The 20,602-nt window shown below is 44.6% G+C and overlaps 1 protein-coding gene across 4 annotated transcripts in view; it reads right to left on the bottom strand.

The window, feature by feature from the left end:
• Positions 1-20,390, bottom strand: part of aopep (aminopeptidase O (putative)) — a 124,344-nt gene extending 103,954 nt beyond the window's left edge. For 2 of the 4 annotated variants that reach the window (XR_008559229.2, XR_011517021.1), the window contains exons 1-6: positions 20,275-20,390; positions 18,741-19,504; positions 18,367-18,536; positions 16,422-16,644; positions 15,527-15,740; positions 15,066-15,190 (exon numbers count right to left, since the gene is read on the bottom strand). Coding sequence is in view for 2 of the 4 variants with exons in the window: in XM_015972850.3 (XP_015828336.1) it covers positions 15,066-15,190; positions 15,527-15,740; positions 16,422-16,644; positions 18,367-18,536; positions 18,741-19,474 (1,466 nt within the window). In the remaining 2 variants the exon portion in view is untranslated. The remainder of the gene's footprint in view (positions 1-15,065; positions 15,191-15,526; positions 15,741-16,421; positions 16,645-18,366; positions 18,537-18,740; positions 19,505-20,274) is intronic. The other 2 variants (XM_015972850.3, XM_070546141.1) reach the window with 1 other exon arrangement.
• Between the last annotated feature and the right edge of the window lie 212 nt (positions 20,391-20,602).

Here is a 20,602-nt window from a genome sequence, read left to right as displayed (position 1 = left end):
GTCAGGTGGTGTGTAATAAAAGGGTTTCAGCAAGAACGGAAGGAAAAGTGTACAAAACAGCAGTGAGACCAGCCATGTTTGGTTAGAGACAGTGTCCATGAGAAAAAGGCAGGAGGAAGAACAAGGTTGCAGAACTCAAGACACCGAGGTTATCTTTGGAAGAGACAAAGATGTGATCAGGAATAAGTCCGTCAGATGATTTGGACATGTCCAGAGGAGAGACAACAATATAGGTAAAAGGATGCTGAAGTTGGAGCCACCAGACAAGAGGTTGAGTGAAAGACCAAAACGGAGATTTATGGATGCTACAAAAAAAGGACATGACATTAGTTGTTGTGAGGGTAGAGGATGCCGAAGATAGGACTAAATGGAGACAGGTGTGTGCAGGTGCCAAGTCCTGCATCTCCATAAAGGTGGTCAGCAGCAGGAAGCATGAAGTGCTCTAAAACTTCCTGGTAGACAGCGATCGGAGGTGCGCTGCAAACCCACCACCCCTCAACCCGGTCTCAGAGCAATGCAGGGAAAAGGTGTGTGTGTGTGTGTGTGTGTGTGTGTGTGTGTGTGTGTGTGTGTGTGTGTGTGTGTGTGTGTGCGTGCGTGCGTGCGTGCGTGCGTGCGTGCGTGCGTGCGTGTGTGTGTGTGTGTGTGTAGCGTGCGCACATTTTGCCGTTTTTTAGCAACTTCAAGAGCCCGCGGGTACACTTTGTCACTCACTGCGGTTAATCCCTGAGGGAGCCGGTGTTCTGTCTATATGTGGTACTCATCGATATGTGCTACTTTGGCGAAATGCGCATGTGCAGACCGATTATTACGTCACAGGCTGTCTTCCTGACAACTTAAATCGAGACATGCTACTTCTGGAAGTTGTTATATTACTGCTTGTTGCATGTTTACCTGACAGCTTGTAAAATATTATTATACTGTAAACTAGACATTTCTTCCATTGTTTACAGTAATTAACGGAATCATGACAAACACGATCTTTTGCATTCATAAATCACGACCAACACTGTATATTTTTGCTAATAAATCAAATCAACTTTATTAATAAAGCGCTTTCACATGCCCAGAACTGACAAAGCGCTGTACACCAATAAAAATCACAACAATAAAACAGAAATATACCTATTTAAAATACAATAAGAAATCCCGAGTACAAGTTCGCAATCCATATCAGTCCTTTTTCCAAAATCAGATCCAGACACATTCAAAGTGATGCTGCCCACGCAATCCCAACTTCAATGTCCAAACGCCAACGAGAACAGATGTGTTTTTAGTCGGCTTTTAAAGGTCTCAAGTGATTTGGCCTGCTTTATGTCGGCTGGCAGCTCATTCCAAAGACTTGGTCCGAGCACTGAAAAGGCACGACTCCCACGAGACTTCAGGCTGTACCTGGGCACGGTTAATAGTCTCTGGTCGGCTGACCTAAGGGAACGCACAGGGGCATGTCGGTGGATGATGTCAGAAAGGTATTTAGGTGCCCCTGAGTTTAACGCCTTAAACATCAACAGGATAACCTTAAACCTGATGCGATAGGAGACAGGGAGCCAATGCATGGCACGTAGGACTGGTGTAATATGTTCAGACTCCTGGTAGATGTTAACAACCAAATAATTATATTACAGTTCTTTATTTTTGAGTAATATCACCTTCGATTAATTCGATTAATTGAGCAGCACTATGGTGAAGTTGCTAATGCTAACAGTTAGCTTAAACTAGCATAGATGTCCGCTGCTGATTCCTGGACGCTAAAACAACAGCCTTTCCCATTGTGAGTCAAGATCGGATAGTCCATGAATGCTAATTCACTGTGTGATGTAGATCTGTGAGGATTTTCAAATCACTTATTTTTACCGTCTATTTCCTATCAAAAGCTAATGCAGGAGAAGTGTAGGAGACGTTGTTCATGTTCAGCCTGCATGAAAAACTCAGAGTGACCAATTGTAATCAGAAAGAAACATTAAAAAATGTTCTGAAAATGGTTTCGTCAACCACAGATTTATGGGCTCGACACACGGGAGGCGACATCGCCTCTCCTCCATTCATTTTCAATGAGACATGCGCGACAAAGCGATAATCGCGGGTCTCCCTCCTACTAAGCGGAACGCAAAAAATGTGCGTGTAAAATTTTGCGCTCGTGCACGTGTCGTGCGCAGGCGACCCAGCGACGCGATCCCAGAAAGTTGAAATATTTTCAACTTTTCATCGCTATCGCCCGGACGAGGACCAATCAATGGAGGTTTCATTCACTGACCAATGAGCGGACAGGATGCTCCGTACACCTCCGAGCAAACATGAAGGAGAAGTTGATTATTATTATGTTTTATAGTAAAATCAGAAGTAAGATTTCACATAACTCTAGCAGCACCTTGTGAAACATCATATCTACCACTTTATTAACTCTGAACAGCTTAAATAACCTTAATTCCCTCCAACCTGACACAGCCAAGCAAAACAACGGAAGTTTTGATTTCGCCATGGAACAGAACGGCTTTGCCGCTGGCCGCGGATCGCCTCCCGTGTGTCGGGTAATAAAAGCGACAGCGACGAATTTCGCTGATCGCGGTCGTTTGTCGCCTCCCGTGTGCCGAGCCCCTGAATGTCCATCTGCATCAGCAGCCATTGCCGGAAGGCCAAATTACTATACCAAACACGGACTCGCCGCTGCAGGACTCACGTAATCCACAAACAGCCCGCAGGCCTTCCTTTGAACACCCCTGCTCTAAAGCTAACCCAAGAGCATTTCATAGCACTTGTTTCAAATGAGTTTTGTCAGGATTAGCTCGAATCGTACCTTTCTCAGTGGTCTAGTGGTAGAGTGTCCGCCCTGAGACTGGGAGATCAGGGGTTCGATTCCTGGTCGGGTCATACCAAAGACTTTGAAAAAATGGGACCCAATGCCTCCCTGCTTGACACTCAGCATTAAGGGGTTGGATTGGGGGGTTAAACCACCAAATAGTTCCCGAGCGCGGCCGTGTCTGCAGCTCACCGCTCCCCCAGGGGATGGGTCAAATGCGGAGAACAAATTTCGCACACACACACCTGAGTGTGTGACAACTAATGGGACTTAAACTTTAACTTTTTAACTTTATTACACAAGGACATTCAAAATGTTTGTCTTTCACATAAAAACAACATTAGGTGTAACATTTAGTGTTTACCTCAGGATGTATGCAAAGATCATAAACAGCTCTCTCAGCCTCACACTAAGGTCACAAGCCCTGTGAATGAAAGTCATACACCTTCATAACCAAAGGCTCTAGCCAGAGTTCTAGCAAAAAAGGGTCTGTTTTTGTGTTAAACATATAAAAAATATGTTGAAATTAGTTTAATTTTAAAATAATAACCTGTGGTGAAGATAATTCAAGTAACAGATTTAAAAATATCATTTAAAAGGCATCTGAAATGATTTATTCCAGTGGAGAAACAAAACTAAATGTAAAGGTTTCTAAAGAGTTCTCCTTGAGTGCTTCAGACCATAGCAGTGGGGGTAAAATTACACGGCAGACAGAGGGAGAAAGGTGAAGCCTGAGATAACTGCAAAGGAATGCTCCTGCAATAACAAAACACTTGCTAAACGGCATCCTGCTATCTTCATTAGGAGTACAGAGCGCTGTCTGAGCAAGAGAAAAAAAAAGTGACAGAGACAAGGAAGCAAGTGGAGATGGATAGTAGTGGCCTCCTCTCCTTGTGGGGTTTGGGGGCTTTCCTGTGTGCTTTCCAAAGGAAGTAAAGCGAACAACAGTCAAATAAAAAGAAGCAAAGTTCAGCTAAAAATCCCATCTACCTGCAATCACTTAAAAAGCCGGCACAATACTCCTAGTCTGTCGGTTCAGGCGCAGGCATGCATGATGGGACTATTTTTCTGGAACTCCCCAGGACCTTTTGTGTGGACAAAGTCAAAAGGGAGATCCACTCAAGGTGGGAAGAATAGAAACACCTTTTTCTTGGCTTTGATTAACAGCTGCCCTCCGTGCCAGAGTGCGCAGCTCCCCCAACACGCTGCCCTCCCTAACCGGTACTCCCCACCTGCCTCCTGAAAGAGCGGGTCTGTGTCACACACTTCTAAGGTTACTTTGCAGATCAAACTGGGGAAGAGTGCAAAAAGGAAAGAAATCCACAGAGACATCAGAGGCTAGAAGGAAAGACAGATAGTGGAAAGATTGGGGAGGAAATGACCTAAAGGGGGTTGAAAAAAAAGGACAGGACAACTCAGTGAAGAGTCAGGACACGAGACACCATCAGATCTTGGATCAGCATAACCGTCTCATTTTTAGCTCTGTTGTTGTTTTTAATAGTAACGTGAAGCAAACATTGTACAAATCTGCTCATTTGCTGCACGATTCCACCAACTGTGGGTCCTGTTGGATGAAAGCATGTGGTAAATGACAAATTGTGATGATTTAGGGTTAGGGTTTGGGGTTTAGGGAGTGGTCAGTGAGCTCTGCTCGGTTCCGAGGTCTGCTCATGTCCTGTAAAAGATGACAAACACCACAGGTGGTAAACCAACAGCCGCAGTGGGTTATCTCGGGGAGCGGAGAGAACTCCCCAGACACTCCTGTTCCTGTCTACAGGAACTGATGTCCAGTGTAACTTCCTGCTAGTCCATAAACAAACACAGCAATCAGCTGAAGTAAGCCTGAAAATCCTCTTGTGCCACCTTAAAGAGGTCAAGAGGTGTACATCGGTCATAGTTTCACCCAGTGACAGATTCATGACTGAACAGTTAGGCTCTGCCGGAAGTCCAACTAGTAGTTTAACAGCTTGATCCCCTTTTTTACTCTGATTTGAAACAGACACTTGAAACAGAATTACAGAAAATAAAACAAGTCGTATCAGGATAATAATTGCAGCTCATGGTGCCGAGGAAAAAGTATACTTCTGTACAGGTTTCTTCTGTTTGCTTTGTGGCTTATACGACTCACGTCAGCAAGCAAATTTCAAATTCAAGTAAAGTAAGTGTTGCTGGGGGGGAACTTTTGGCCCACGTTTAGCTACACTGGAGAGTTTTCCAGCAAGAAAAGGGTCAAGAACAAAGATCAGACTGGTAGATGGCAGAGCATTTTTCCCCACAGCCATTGGGTCAAGATTAGGGCTGTCGCGGTAACCGCAAAAATGAAATATCGCAATATGAAGAAGCCCACCGCGCTGCATCATGGGCCACCGCGATTACTGAACTTGGTTCAACTCAATGATGCATGTTGAGAAGGATGGCTGCACTGGTATCAAAACGAAACGTTACTTCGCTCCTTTGGGAGCACTTTGGTTTTCAGTACGTCAGCTGCTGCGCAGCCAGAGTCCTTGGCCGAGACAGAGCTGCCACCAGCGGCAAAAATAAATAAATAAATAAACGCTCGGAGGCCTGCTGAAGTCCCGGACAAGCACTGCTTCTGCAACCGTCCTGAAGAGAGTTTGAGCCGAGCTGGAGCTCACTCGCTACCTGCAGGAGGAACGCATCCACCCTAAAGAAACCCCCCTGACATGGTGGAGCAACAACTGGGAGAGATTCCCTTTGCTCGCCAGAGTCGCACGCAGGTACGTGTGCGTGCAACGAGCGCACCATCCGAGAGGGTTTTCAGTGTTGCTGGAAATGTTGCCTCCCCTCTCAGATCCTCTCTCAAACCGTATATGGTTAACATGCTGGTTTTCCTTGTGGGCAACAAGGACGTGACCGAGCTATAAATCACCGTCATTCGTGTGTGAAAGTGAAATGATAGTGCGCCCGCCCCGGCACGCGCGCGCCCGGTACATGTAATTTTTTATGCTTGATTTTAAACAACTAAACAAAATGGGGACTTGTTTCTTATTTGTTAGATGCTGCAGCCAAATTTGCATTTAAAAGTTTAACCTCCTGAATTTTGTTGTTTTTAAGTTCAGTCGGACTCCGACTGTCAGAGAAACAAACGTTACTGCGATCTGTGTTGTTACTGCCCTTTGATCTGCATTCAGTAAAGTGTTATAAAAGAAGGCACGGCAATTTTTAACCTTTTTTAAATGTGTAAACATTATGTTTAGATAGTACTGCAATAAAAAAAGGGCTGCAATAATATCGCACACCGCAATATTAAGCCACCCTGAATCACCGCAGGGGGAATTCCTCAACCGCGACAGCCTTAGTCAAGATGTGTTTTTGATAAATGTGGATGGCCTTTGTGTTGTTTTTGGTAAACCAAGGTTTTCTCTTTGAAATGTTTTTCCTATGAATTCTGGGAAATTTCAGGAAGAGGGAAAAGTGGCCAGGAGATGCGATCGCTCGGTCCTCTCAGCTGCCGTGTCTTTCAGAACTATGATAGGATGAGTGCTTCAGCAGTGAGTGACGTCACTGACGGGCGCCAAAAGGCGTCCACGGACATTAATAACATCTAAAGTTTTTCCTGCCAAAGTACAACGTAATTTAATCATTTTGAGGACAGGGAGAATGGCTGTGTCATGTAAAAAGCAGTGTTCAATGACCAGTCAGAAGAAGCGTTTTTATGGTGTTTCGAGAGACAACAAAGTACAGTGAATTACAGCATTGTGGGGGAAATTTATACCACTTTTTTGGTTTTGGGAGTTCATAAACGGCGATCTTAAAGAACTGCAAACACTGTTGATTTTATTTTCCTTCTGCCACGCTGCACCAGCAGCTCTTCCAAATTTACAAATGTAAATTGTTCTGGCGACATCTGCAGATATGATGTCCTACAGAGTTACAACCAGTCAGCGATTTAATTGTCGATCTACGTTCCAACTCTCATCTAAAGGTCTTTGGGTAGTGACCGAAAGAACGAGACCGCAGATTCAAGCGGCCAAAACGGGTTTTCTCCACAGGGTGTCTGGGCTCCCCTTTAGAGATTAGGCGAGAAGCTCGGTCATCCGGGAGGGGCTCGGAGTAGACCCGCTGCTCCTCCGCATCGAGAGGAGCCAGTTGAGGTGGCTCAGGTATCTAGCCTCCTGGATGCCTCCCTGGTAAGGTTTGTCCAAATGGGAGAGGACCTAAAGGAAGACCCAGGACACGCTAGAGGGACTATGTCTCTTGGCTGGCCAGGGAACGCCTTAGGATTCTCCCGGAGGAGCTGGCCCAAGTGGCTGGGGAGAAGAAAGTCTGGGCCTCCCTGCTTAGGCTACTGCCCCTGCGACCCGACCCTGGATAAGCAAGCAAGCAAGCAAGGAGGGAGGGAGGGAGGGAGGGAGGGAGGGAGGGATGGATGGATGGATGGATAGATGGATGGATGGATGGATGGATGGATGTCAAATGTACAAAATCTGACATGGTATGGCCCCACCACCTCTCAGTGAATTTGTGAAGATCAGAACATCCACACACAGACTCAATAGAGGAGCGTCCAGAGGTGACTGCATCATCCCTCTAAGAAAAGGTACACTAGGTCAGTCATCCTTCTGTGTTAGGGCAGCTCAGGAATGGAACAGCATCCCAACATCAATCAGAGAGATCTGTACGTACACCTTATTCCACACCCATTTGAAAAACTGGCTCATCAATAATCAAACCTGCCAAAACTGACCTCCTGCACTGCCATCCTGTGTTCTTAGGCTGTATTGTCCTTTGACTCTTAACTATAATTACTGCATGTTGTAAGCTTATACTAATAATATTAATACTGCCCTAATTTATTCCATGTTTATGCTTTTAAGAATAATGTAAATCAGATCTTTTATAAGTTACATCTTAACAGCCGGTTGTATGTTTTTTCTCCGTGTGTACTCGAACCTTTTTTGCATTCGCTACTTAGGACTATCATCCTGTTCATTTTGTTACAAACATTTATTTAGTACTGCTTTCATGCTACTTTTTTTCTACATTGGACTAATGTGATGTTCAATTTTGTACCGGACTAATGTAGCTTTTCTATAACAATCTTCATATAATTTACTTATGATTGTTTAGGTGTTTCATAATGTCCTCCCTAGGATGCCGACTGTACAACTGGCACAGGACTACAGATGTAAACTAGCCTATGGCTAACTCTGGCATGTTTCAGCGTGACTGACTGTTAACATGCACTGTCCTGATTATTAAATAAATTGAAAATTGAATGAACGGACAGACGGTTGGGTGGATGGATTGACAGATGGAAGGATGGACAGGTTCTGCAGATACCAAGACTGGGTTTGGCCAGTGAAATTCAACTCAGCTCTCCAAACAAAGTGACAATTTAAAGGGACTTTACGGAGTTTTGAATTTTTATGCTCGTGATTGCCCCCTCAGGCCAAAAGCGTAATGGCAGCTTCAATAGCAGGCTCGTGCACGAGGCGCGCATGCTGTACGTGCACACTCCTTAACAAAAATAACAGCTTAGACAGTCCCTTGTGTGTGTGTGTGTGTGTGTGTGTGTGTGTGTGTGTGTGTGTGTGTGTGTGTGTGTGTGTGTCGGAGGATAGAGGACAGGAGAACACGCAGCTAATTAATTAAATAATTTGGTTCTGTACCTTTCTCTTCAGCACAGCCGAAAAAGGTTTATGATGGGTCAGTCCTCCTGCATGCTCAGATCATTCCCTTCCCTTGCTTGAAAAATTGTTCCAAAATGAAAGTTGAACCCACATCTTTTTTATCTGTGAATTCAATGCCGTTCGGCGAGTCTCAAATAAAAATTTGGGCATCTTACTGTAAAAAAAGTATCATTAACGTAAAAACGAAACTCCAAATGAACTATGTTCACATCCAGAATCAAACCCAGCTCTTCTGCATGGGAGTCAGACGTCTTACTAGGTGAGCTAAAGCGCCAGTGACGTCCTTTGTATCTGTAACATTTATATCCTTGATGACAGCTGAAACAACGTTCAAAGAACGGTTAAAGGCGAAAATGGCTATTTTGTTGCTAATTTGCAGGAAATATCTAGAAGAAAGTTCTACAGAAAGTAGCTAAGGATCCTCAGAAATGTAGCTAGCTTTGTCACTAGGCGTTAGGAACAGCGACAAAGTGGCACTGCCTCTCTCTCTGCTGCTAAAGCTACTGATAGCAAATGCTACGGGCTATGCCTGAGCGTGAACGCGCATGAAGCAGCCTGCTCGACCCGAGCATCTCTCTTTTTCTGTGATTTTACAGAAAAACAGGCAATCACAGTAAAAATACCAGGGCTTATTCTACAGGACCAGGGCATTGCAGGAGAATGTATGAAGAAGACATTTATTATTTCTATACATGTTTTGGCTGTCAAACTTCCATAATGTCCCTTTAAGTGTGACAAAAAATAAGAGGCAGAGTAAATTAGTAGGGGAAACAAACCACTGTGGCTGTAGAACTATAACCGCCTAACAAAAGTGTCTGTAAAACAAGCGGTTGTTTTTCGGTTGAAGAAACAACAATAATCAGAGAAGCTGAATGTAAGAAATGCAAGTAGAACGGACAGAATGTTTATCTGATGAAGATAAGACCAAGCCTCGAATAATCCGTTTAAAATTCCTCTGACATCATTCCTTCACAATAAATATCTTTACATCGTTGTTTTGACAACACACACATCCATTTAGTACAAGCACAAGCATGGGGATGTTCCCATCTGCAGTGAAGCAAACCTGAACCCACATGACCCTCAGCACTCAGGCCTATTGCACCACTCGTGGGGAAAGCACCACCACTCTCTCATGGAAGCTGAACACGTCTTCATTTGGGTACACAGCGGTCCCAGATTAGTCCTGCATGTCCAGCCAGCACTTTGGGACGCACGGGCCTCGGCTTCAAAGAGCGGGAGGAAATGCCGTGCCCTTCCTGTCACTCCCAGTCGGACCCAAATGACGTAATCTTGATATGATTAAGAGATTATGCTTGAGCTAAGGCACATAAAAGTAAAGACAGACCTGTACTATTCTGCATGCAAAAGTATTATTACTACATACAAGTGCTCGGGGAAGGGGGGGGGGTGGATGACTGACATATCTGAGCTAACCCGTTGTGTTTTGGGTGTTAGTTTACATCATGCTGGTGTCCTCCCATCACTCGAGACAATGGGGTTTTGTATAAACTGGTTAAAGAATTAACTTCAAGGGACCCCCCCACCCGAGCCGTGCTCAACGAAATACCACATTGTCTGAGTCCCTCAATCAATGTTTAACTTCTTAGGTGTGTTCTTACTGTGTCGTGGTTCTAATTCCATGCTTTCGTTCTTTTTTAAACACAGAAACAGTTTTGTTTACCTGTTTTGTAGCTACAGTTTCGCCGATGGCTGCCGGCTTCTTCAGGCTGACGCGGCAGCCGTCGGCGAAACTGTAGCTACAAAACAGGTAAACAAAACTGTTTCTGTGTTTAAAAAAGAACGAAAGCATTGCAATGTTTAACTGTTGCTTCATTTGTTCCTCCTCTCCCTCACACCTTAAAAGTTTCACTAACAGCATGGGGAGATGGCAGCAGATTTGTTTGGGGGGAGCTTGCCACAGTCCTGTGAGCGTATGTAAATATGGTGTGTGTGTGCGTGCGTGCGTGCGTGCGTGTGTGTGTGTGTGTGTGTGTGTGTGTGTGTGTGTGTGTGTGTGTAACAGAACTTGAACACATGCCCTTGCTTGACTTCCTAATCTTGTTTCCTGCCCTCCCTCACGTATCTCGGTACAAAAACTTCACGCCGCTGTGATTCCTCCCCTCGCTCTGCCGGTTTCTCCTCTGTGTATCACACTGCAACAGCTTTATGCCTTCTTGCCACAGCTCCCCGCCCCAGCCCCAAAGCCCCTCCATTCCTGCTGTTTTCGCTGGGGCACTTGCACAAAAACGGCATTTGGCCTGATCCCAACCACCGGGGCCCACATACCTCCCAATCTGGAGATTAAATGGCACCAGTCTCTGAAGTCCTTCCAGGGACTAATGGCTTTTGTTGCTGGGAATAATCCACACATCCTCTCCCACATCCCAGGAAACCACTGGCCTGTTGTGAACCCCGCCTTTGCCCTCTTCATTTTTCTCTCTCATCTACGTCTTAATCTACTCTTCAATTTTGGTTGACCTCCCAGCCTCCCTGTGGCACAAACCCACGTTTCAGCGCAGCGACATCCAGGACAGAACCACCGGCGTTGAGGGGAGGATACAGTTGAGTAGACATTTGGGCTGAGAACCAAGCCGCGTTTTCTAGGGAGTCAGTCCAGGTGCCGTGTGAAGCTTAATGAAGAACCTAAATCTCCTTTCAGTTAGCTGAAGCTAAGTGGAAATAAGGAAAAAATAATAAAAGTGTCAGAGTGCTATCATCTTAAGAAACAGAAGACTGTCAGACAAAAAGCACAGCAGAGCCGCGTCTGTGTCACGACTTGAAGTCCGTTCAAAGTAAACATGGCACTGAGGAAAATTAGCTGGAAATGGGGAAAGGTTTTAGACGGATCAAAGAACACTTTGTTTTGGATCTGAGAGCAAAGCCAAGATTAGAACCCTCATCGCCCTCTATCGTTGAAAATATCTAGTGACGTCAGACGTTTATGCACAATGTGCTTTCTGCTATGAGCTCATATCCTGTCTGGGGTTTTTATTTTCTCGAGGGAGGCCTAAGAGGAAAAGAGGGAAGGCAGACAGAGGAAGAAAGAAAAAAAAAGAGCGACTGTGGTTACAGACCGCAGACACGGGGATGTTTAATGATCGCTCTAATTGCATTGCTTTATCAGTAACATTTAAAAACAAGACCAGACACTGATAACCTTTATTTAGCTTCAAATTCTAATTTTAACTTTACTAACAAAGCTCTCAGCAGCTAAAGCTAAAAAGGCACCGTAGGCCCTCCGAAACGACTGAATTTCCAGAAACCTGTCACTATGGTGGAACGCTAAAGGCCAGATTGAGAAGAGATTGTTTTTTTTATTAAAGTAAAGGTGACAGAGAAGAATGGCAAAAACAACAGGCCTCAACACTCCTAGAGTAATAATAACACAGAAAGCAAATGACTGACTTAGTGAAAAATTGTAAACAAGAGCTGGTGATGGGTTAAAGAGCAAGTTCACTGAGAAACCATCTTTACTTGTTATTGTAGAAATATGTTAGGTTACACATCAACATATGTACTTTGGACAAATAATGTCCATTGGCTGAAACCACCACTGCCATTTTGGCCATGTCACACATCTCGTCATGCCCAGACAATCGAAAAATGGGCAAAGAGGTGGAGCTGAGGCTGGGGCTGTGGTTGGAACAATGAACCAGTAGCAACTAGCTAACTTGGCTAACCCACAAAGTTAAGAAGGAGCTCCAGAGTAGCTGACCCGCGCGGTCGATTGGCTTCCATGAGCTGCGAAGCAATGTTACCGACTGATAAAATACAAGCAGAGCCTCTGACCGCTGCGATTGGACCCGGGAGCCCTGGCCGCCTACGTGAGGTCATGCTCCGCCCCAGTTGGAGATCAGCGGGAGATTAGCTACATGCTAACTCAAGCTAACAGAGGTTTTTCGGGCACTTTTAGCAAAAGAAGCGAGATAAAGCAACTCCAAAATCAACACAATGAGCAGCGGTGTTTCAGTAATCTCCCTCAGAGCTCCACAGGTAAGCAGCACAGCTTACCCCCGCAAATCTTTCACCGCGGTGAACCAGCAAAGCCTCTGCTAGCTAGCCTTTGTACCCAGTCAATCAGCCAGCCCCAACACGTTATATGTCAACCCATCTCTGACAAGCAGTGTTACATTAAATGCACAGCCTTTTCCCCATTCAACCAGCAAAATAAAGTACAGAAATATAAATGTACTTACTAATAAAAATGAAGCAGAAACCGCTTGGATGATAAGTTAGTGCAGGCAATAACCCCATCATGCCCTCTCAGTGAGACAAGTCAAGAAACTGAAAAAAGTGAAGCTAGAAAATTATTGCTAATATTAACTTGGCTGCATGGTGGAACAGTGGTTAGCACTGTTGCCTCGCAGCACAAAGGTTGCTGGTTCGAAACTCGGCTCGGCTGCGGCCTTTCTGCGTGGAGTTGCGTGTTCTCCCCATGCATGCGTGGGTTTCCCCCACAGATCACAACATACCCTATAGGTTATAAATTGTAAGTCGCTTTGGATAAAAGCGTCTCCTAAATAAATAAACATAATAATAACTTGCTCACTTATTTCTTAGTTGTTCTTGTCCAGCTTAAGAACTGTATGGTTAAATTTCCTTGGATGTATACATTTATTCTGTCCATCCATCTATTTATAGACAATATATATTTAGATCAAAAGATCCATCTATACACGCACTAGAAGAAGAAAAGATCATTTCTATAGCGCTTCTCAAGATGAAAATCACGAGGCGCTTCACAAAAACAAAAAAATGTAAAAATATTAAAAAGCATTTAGAAAATGTTTAAAAATATATTTAAAATGTGCAAAAATAGACAATTGTGATTAAAAAAAGTTAAGAGAGAGAGTGAACAGGAAAGAGAGAAATCAGTGGATCCTGAGGAAGGTGGAATAGGTGGGGAGAGCAGAATAAAGAGAGAGTGGTGAAGAAGGTCATACAAAAGCCAGCTTGAACAAGTGAGTCTTCAGCTGCTTTTTAAAGGAGACCACTGAGTCCACTGATCTCAGACTCAGGGGGAGAGAGTTCCAGAGTCTGGGGGCCACAGCAGCAGATGATCTGTCACCTTTGGTCTTTAGCCTGGTGCTGCACAACCAGTAGGCTTTGATCACTGGACCTCAGGGACCTGCTGGGGGTGTAGGGACTAAGAAAGTCACCAATGTAAGATGGTGCTTGTCCATGTAAGGCCCTATAGACTGGGGTGTCAGTGCACCCCAGGGCAGCTGTGGCTACATCGTAGCTCATCACCATCAGTGTGTGAATGAGTGTGTGAATGGATGAATGATACACTGTAGTGTAAAGCACTTTGGAGTCCTTACTCTGAGAGGCGCTATACAAGTGCGGGTCATTTGAAATGAACCCTGAAGTTGACTGGCAGCCAGTGAAGCTGGAGGAGAAGCGGGGTGATGTGGGTGTGTTTGGAGGACTTGGTCAGAAGCCGAGCACAGGCGTTCTGAACCACCTGTAGACGGTTCAGGGAGGTTCTGCTCAGACACGTGAAAAGAGAGTTACAGTAGTCTAAGCGTGAGGAGATGAAGGTGTGGAGAACAGTCTCAAGTTCAGAGCGGGACAGAATGGGACTCAGCTTAGCAATTTCTGCTAGCAAGTCTGAAGTCTCAAAGCCTATTAATCAGTCACATTGGGAGAAAAAAGGCGCAATGACGAATGGGAACATTTTTAAGAAAGATTTGGTAGGAATGTTTAATTCAGAAGGAATTTCAGAAAAGAGAATCAGCAGAGCAAAGTGAGACAGATTGAGGAGGTTTGAAATGCAAAATATGTCATTAATCATGAATTCCAGGACTTTTTTTTTTTTTACTTGAGAAATTAAAGAAGAAGCTACACGAAGAAAGCTGGAGAAAACAGTTTTGGTTGTTCCTCACTTATGGAAAACAGAATTTGCATCCCTGCCTGAGAGTAAGTCTGTAAACACCTTTATGAAAAACAGCACAAGCAAAAACGAACGCTTTTCCAAACCAAACTGCTTCTAAAATCAATATTTCAGCCGCAGAAGGCAACAGATTTTTGTGAAAGGAATAGAAATGCTATTAAACCCCCTGTAAACAATCTACCATGCCCTATTTAGCAAACAATTTGGTTAATAGCTGGTAAACATTCTGAAGAGCTGAGCCGTTTGGAGCCAGAAATTCCCCTCAGGATTTGATGAAGGCCAAAACAAAGACCGAATGTTGGGATTGGCTGTACATCAGTCATGTGACTAAAGACACAAATAAAATGAACACCATTATTATTTCATATCAGGGATACGAAATTGTTTGTGCATTAAGTATTTGTCAAACACGCTTTTACAACAAGAAATCTAATGTAGAAGAGGAAAATGTCTTCAAATGCATCAAATGAAGGAATAAATTGGCTATTTATCATCTGTTGGCTTAGCTGTATGGTTTAGTGAATATGCCGACATGTTCTCCCTGTTTGTTTTCTATCTCTCTGCATGCAGAAGATCACTTAATACAACCCAGAGTACACGTAGATCAAGAAAGCCTCCAGATTTCACAACCCCACGCTTTGCTTTTCATACACCAGGCTAATCACTTTTACTTTCCGCCACTTTTCTCTTTCTTATTAAAGACAGAAATGTCAAATACCTGGCCATGCCCAGACTGGAGAACCCTGCAGGGACAATAAGAACATCCAGACGGGGAAACGGGTGCACCCCGAGGACAGCGTGAGCCGCGGCCAAACATCGAGGCAGCAGCTTTAAGACTCCCATCTGCAAAAAAAGCAAAGCAATAAAATAAATAGAAGCTTTCATTCTATTTCTGTACCTACAGATGCCGTGCTTTGTTTCACATACATTTATAGCATCCCTAAAGAGACCTAGGGACAGCCAGGACTAACTGAACAAACTCAAATCTTTGATGTGATACATGTTATTTTGGCGAACACACACTCCCCCCACATGGGAATCGACTCACCGTTCCGCTGGGAGACGGCAGCTGAAAACCTCTGGCATTTTGACACTAACATTAACCAACACTAACTGTCTCTTCTAATCTCATAAAATCTAATTAGCGGAAGTCTCAGCGGCTCGTTGACAGAACTCCACCTGGGCCTTCTGGAGCAGGCAGACGGGGCTAAATACACGGTGTGGAATCACCCGCTGGGACCCAGCCGACCGCTCGGAAAACCGGCAAGGGTAGTCGCCATGGGAACAAGAGATGGCGTCATCTGCCATGCCTGGATAATCAGTTGCGGAGAGCTTCTCATCCTCATGGGAGGAGTGACAGCGTGCAGAGTCGGAGCTGGTTGCCTGGTCTCCTCTGTGGTGGATGAAAACAAACAAGAACATTTGTTTATTAAATATTCTCTTTAATAAGCACGAAAATATGTAAAATATAATCTACAGCTATCAAATAATACCAAAGATGTCAATATAATCTAATATTCAGAGCTGAGTCTGTCCTCGTCAATGCAAATTTTCCAAAGGTGAAGAGCAACGGCCAAGTTTCCCTCCAGTCATTCGCTGAAAATGAAAGCCTCCCTTGTGCTGTAGTTTGGGACTCATGGGGCTACGGATGGGCTGTTGCTGAAGGAAAGTTTTGAGTGGAGGGGGAGGATTACTGGAAACCACTGGCAGGACTGCCAACCTGCTGGCCTGTGGAGAGGAGACACCAGCCTAGCACCGCCATGCCCACAGGAAACTTGGCCTCTTTAATGTTCCAAACTTTACTTCCTCCTCTTCAGTAAAAAGTTATATTCACGTTAACATTTTTACTCTTATTGGCTTACACAACCAATGGCCTATGGTCAAGCTTGAACTTATTTATAATACAATAAAAAGGTCATTAATGAACCAAACCCACCCTTAAACGCACCGTTTTTGGTCTGCTGAGGGGAAAGTCACACCAAGGAATGTCGAAGGGCCAGACTCGGGTTAATAACAGTCTGGAGAGGAGGAGGCCCTACAAAAAAAAATGGATGCAGGAAAATGATTTAAATACCTGCCAGTCTGAAGCTGGGAGCTCTTTTGGTTTTCACCAGAAAATCCTGCAGGTTCTGTCACAAGCTCAGGCTCGGTCCATTCACCACGATCCGGACTGACTTCAGCCACTTTTTTCAGTGCTGGAGGGGTTTCTGCTGGGACTTGGTGCCAGTGGCCCACGGCCAGAGTGAAGGTGGATGCAGGCATGGGCATTGTGACGTAATAATTCCAGATTAAGAAATCTGCATGGAATTTAAAAAAAAAGAGGAATGGTTGAAAATGTTGCACTTTGTCTCTGCTTTTTGCAGATGATTCCATCCTGTTGCTGATCTCCAGCTGTCTCTGAAGCAGCTGGGATGAGAATCTTGCCCTCTTTGGGTCAGGGATGAGGTCCTGCTCCAAGTGGAGGAGTTTAAGTACCTCAGCGTCTTCACGAGTGAGGAAAAGATGGTACAACGTCTGCAGTGATGCAGGCGTTGTACCGGTCTGTCGTGGTGAAGAGAGAGCTGAGCCGGATGGAAACGCTCTTGATTCACCGTTCGATCTCGTTCCTACCCTCACCTATGCTCACAAGCTTTGGGTAGTGACCATAAGAACGAGATCGGGGATACAAGCGGCTGGAATGAGTTTTCTCCGCAGGGTGTCTGGGCTCTCCATTAGAGATAGGGTGAGAAGAACAGTCGTCTGGGAGGGGCTTGAAGTAGAGCCGCTGCTTCTTTGAGAGAGAGAGCACGTTGAGAGAAGTCGGTGAAGGTGACTCAGGCACTTGGTTGGGATGCTTCACTGGGTTTCCCCGGGCAAGTCCAACTGGGAGAAGACCCAAGGGTAGACTCAGGAAATCTGGTGGGACTATGTTTCTTGTCTGGCCTGGGAACGCCTTAGGATTCCCCCAGAGGAGCTGGCCCAAGTGCCTGGGTAGAGGGAAGTCTATTGGGCCATTCCCATCTGTACCGGGTCGGCCCAGGCCGGGTAGCCCCAGTCGGCCCCAGCCTGGCCCGGTTGATTCCACACATCCTTGTCTTAAGCCCATGTGGGCTGATTCTACCCACCAATCAGAGGCTTGCTCTAATGGAAGGTGTGGATTTGCTGTCAGCAGTGGGTGTGTTGGCCCTGGTCGGCCTGAAGCAGACCCCCTCGAGAAGAGGGCTGAGAATGAGCCTTGGTTGGCCCGGAAAAATACCAGGCCACCCAGATATGTAAACAACCTACGCTACCCGGCCCGGGCCGACCCGGTACAGATGGGAATGGCCCATAGGCCTCTCTGCTTAGGCTGGTGCCCCTGCGACCCGAGCCCAGATAAGTGGACAAAGATGGATGGATGGATGAAAATGTTAACAAAGACATTTGGGAAAGATGTAAATGCATTCAAGTCTTTAACAATTTTAAATAATTCTTGTAATTAACTGTGTAGCTTTGGCCTTTTATGACATTAAACGGAGAAGAGTGAACTATTAAAAAACATTTACTGCTAATCAAAAAAAGATTCTTAAATCGATTAGTTTAGATTTTACTGCTGTAATATTCTAATCCAGGCTGCAGAAAACAATTTTAGCTATGCTCATTCATGATTCCTTTGGCTCGGACAAGAGGACGGGTCCATCATGCCTCCGCTAGTCCAACCCACATGACTGACTGGCATGAGAGGAACAGATGTCAACACTGCGTCTGAGTGGTGGGGTAAAATTATCTGAGGTGTGGAAAGAATTTTTCTAAAACCAGGAACAAAAAAATAAATATTAGTGTTTTTAAAAAGTACTTTGTCTAAATGCAATAAAATAAAGTATATTAGTGGCCTGTAGATGAATCTGTTGTAACAGTCCTTCTTAATCTGTATTAATGATTTCAGAGGAAAAACGACGCAACTTAAAGTCATTATTGCCGATGGTTCTGAGGCATCTCAGGTGTCATTTTCCTAACAAGACAAAAGAGAATCCATTTGACTTCTAACAGGCGTCAGAGCTTACGTGTGTCCCCGTCCTCAGCAGGAACAGCCTGCTCCTCTCCACTCATCAAAACCACACACTCACTAGGGGCCCGTACGGTTGCCTGCCACGTTGACATGGCAACAGGCGGCTCCTGGCAGGGGAAGAGGGCTCGGTTGTTGATGGGAGAACCGGCAGTGTAAACACACATCCTGGAAGGGTAAACAACAGCAAACTATAAACAACTCTCCTTTCATTGCTGCAAAGATGCACCAAACACTCGCAAATGCAAAACACCCCATTTAGAAAAGAGTAAAACAGCCTGGGGTGCTTTTGGAAATTAGTATTATTATTTTCTTACGTATAGCTGTGAAAATGAAACTAATGTTTGCAGAAGGATGCAGCTGAAGACAAACCTGTGGTCCTGGTCATTGGTCCACCTCACCGAGCCTCCTGATGGCGTCGTCTTGTAGGAGATCTTGACAACACGAGGGAACTCTTGAGGTGTGGTGACGCCTGCCTTCCTCACCTGCAGACTCCAACGATCTCTGTAAAAATGCAGCGAGTCTCCACCCGGAGCACGGCTACAAAGCGAAAACAACCGATGCTTCTGCCTCCACTGCGTAGAGGGAATGGAGAAAAGGTTCTGGATGAGGGCCAGTTGTGACCTTTCTGATGCAAGGTTTGACGGGAGGCCCAACACATCTGACAGAGGAGTGACGTCCACCTCCTCCACCTTTAACACATCAAGATCACAGCAGTCCAACACGAAGGTGAAATCCGCACAACTGGTGGTTTGCCACAACTGTGAAGCCTGAATGTTACGGCTGTCACCTTCGGTATCGTCTCCTGTGTCACGTATCTTCTCCATCCTTGTTTCAGTCCTCTCAGTGCGTGCTGCGTCTTCTCCGAGTGCAGCAGTGTCTTGATATTTAGTCCCAATGTCACCAGCTTCAGGCTCAATGTCATCCTCAGCCTTAGCCCCCCCTGAAGAGCAAGGCTCCAAAAAAAGAACAATACTTCCACTGATGACCCTCTTGTCACAATGAACCATCAGGTCCAACACATAATGTCTGACAAGTATGTGTTTAGTATTAGCTCGAAGCGGGAGGTCATCTGCGTCTGGGTTGAGGTCCCCATCTGGCTCCATGTCACAACGATGATGCCAATCACTGAAGAGCTAAACCAGGAAAAAGGAGAATTGCTCTTTGTTAAAACTTTTATTACTGTAATTGGGGCATATTTAAGACAAAACTACAAGCTGGTGCATTACACCCTCCCTTAGGCTGAGGTGCATGCTTCTCTCTATAATGTGAGAGTGCTGATATGAAGGATCAAATATTTTCTACACAACTATTGTATTTTTATTTAGATCTAATTTATCTGCAGCTTTCTGAGCGTTCATTTCGAATCCATCATTTTTTTAAAGAAGGCACGAGGAAGGCTCGGGGTTTAATCACCATTTGGAGCAGAAACACTGAATTAAGTGATTGTTTGCAAAGGTACGTGCCCAAATTAAAGAAAACTGTACTGTAACATAGAAGAGTCTAGGGAAATGTAATTATATTGTCAAGAGTGTATGAAATGGCATCATAATACAGATTTCATTTAGATAGCTAACATTTTTGTCACAATTTGACAAAAGCCAGCGTGAAGGAGGAACTATTCCGTTTTAACAGTCGTGGTGTTTTATTTTTAAAGTCCTGATAAAAATAAAATGCTGACATCTGAGCGAACCTGCAGAGAATGCCAATCTGTCTGCACGTGCGCGACAAACAACACCGGAACTTGTTTTATGTCAGTATGTTTATGTATTTAGCAGACGCTGTTGTCCAGAGCGACAGTAAAAGCTTAGCGGTTTAAAAATAACAACCGAGTTGCCAAAACAAGCACCAACTCTCCTCAAAATGTGGAGTACGTTATGATAATAAAAAAAAACAGCAAACGTACCTCTGAGCATCACTAAAACACGTTTGTTTTGAAAGAAATGCTCTCCCAAGTCCCTCTTCAGTGTCCCGTGGTGATGACGTCACATTCACGCGACACCATATTGTAGTTTTCCATGTGAGCTCGATTTGACATTTTAAATATTTAATTAACTTTGAAATACGTATTTTAAGTTTAGCCAAATCGTAACTAAAATGTATTTGTTATCAGTTTTACTATAACTGCTTCACAGCTGAAAGTAAAGTTTGTGCAATAGTACAGTCAAAGATAAACTAGGTTTAAAGCATCTATGAGATAATTTCTTGCTACTCTAAGAAGTTCAACAGCAATA

The sequence above is a fragment of the Nothobranchius furzeri genome, chromosome 17 (genome assembly GCF_043380555.1).
Source record: "Nothobranchius furzeri strain GRZ-AD chromosome 17, NfurGRZ-RIMD1, whole genome shotgun sequence".
Classification (NCBI taxonomy): domain Eukaryota; kingdom Metazoa; phylum Chordata; class Actinopteri; order Cyprinodontiformes; family Nothobranchiidae; genus Nothobranchius; species Nothobranchius furzeri.
This window is presented reverse-complemented; position numbering and strand designations above follow the sequence as displayed.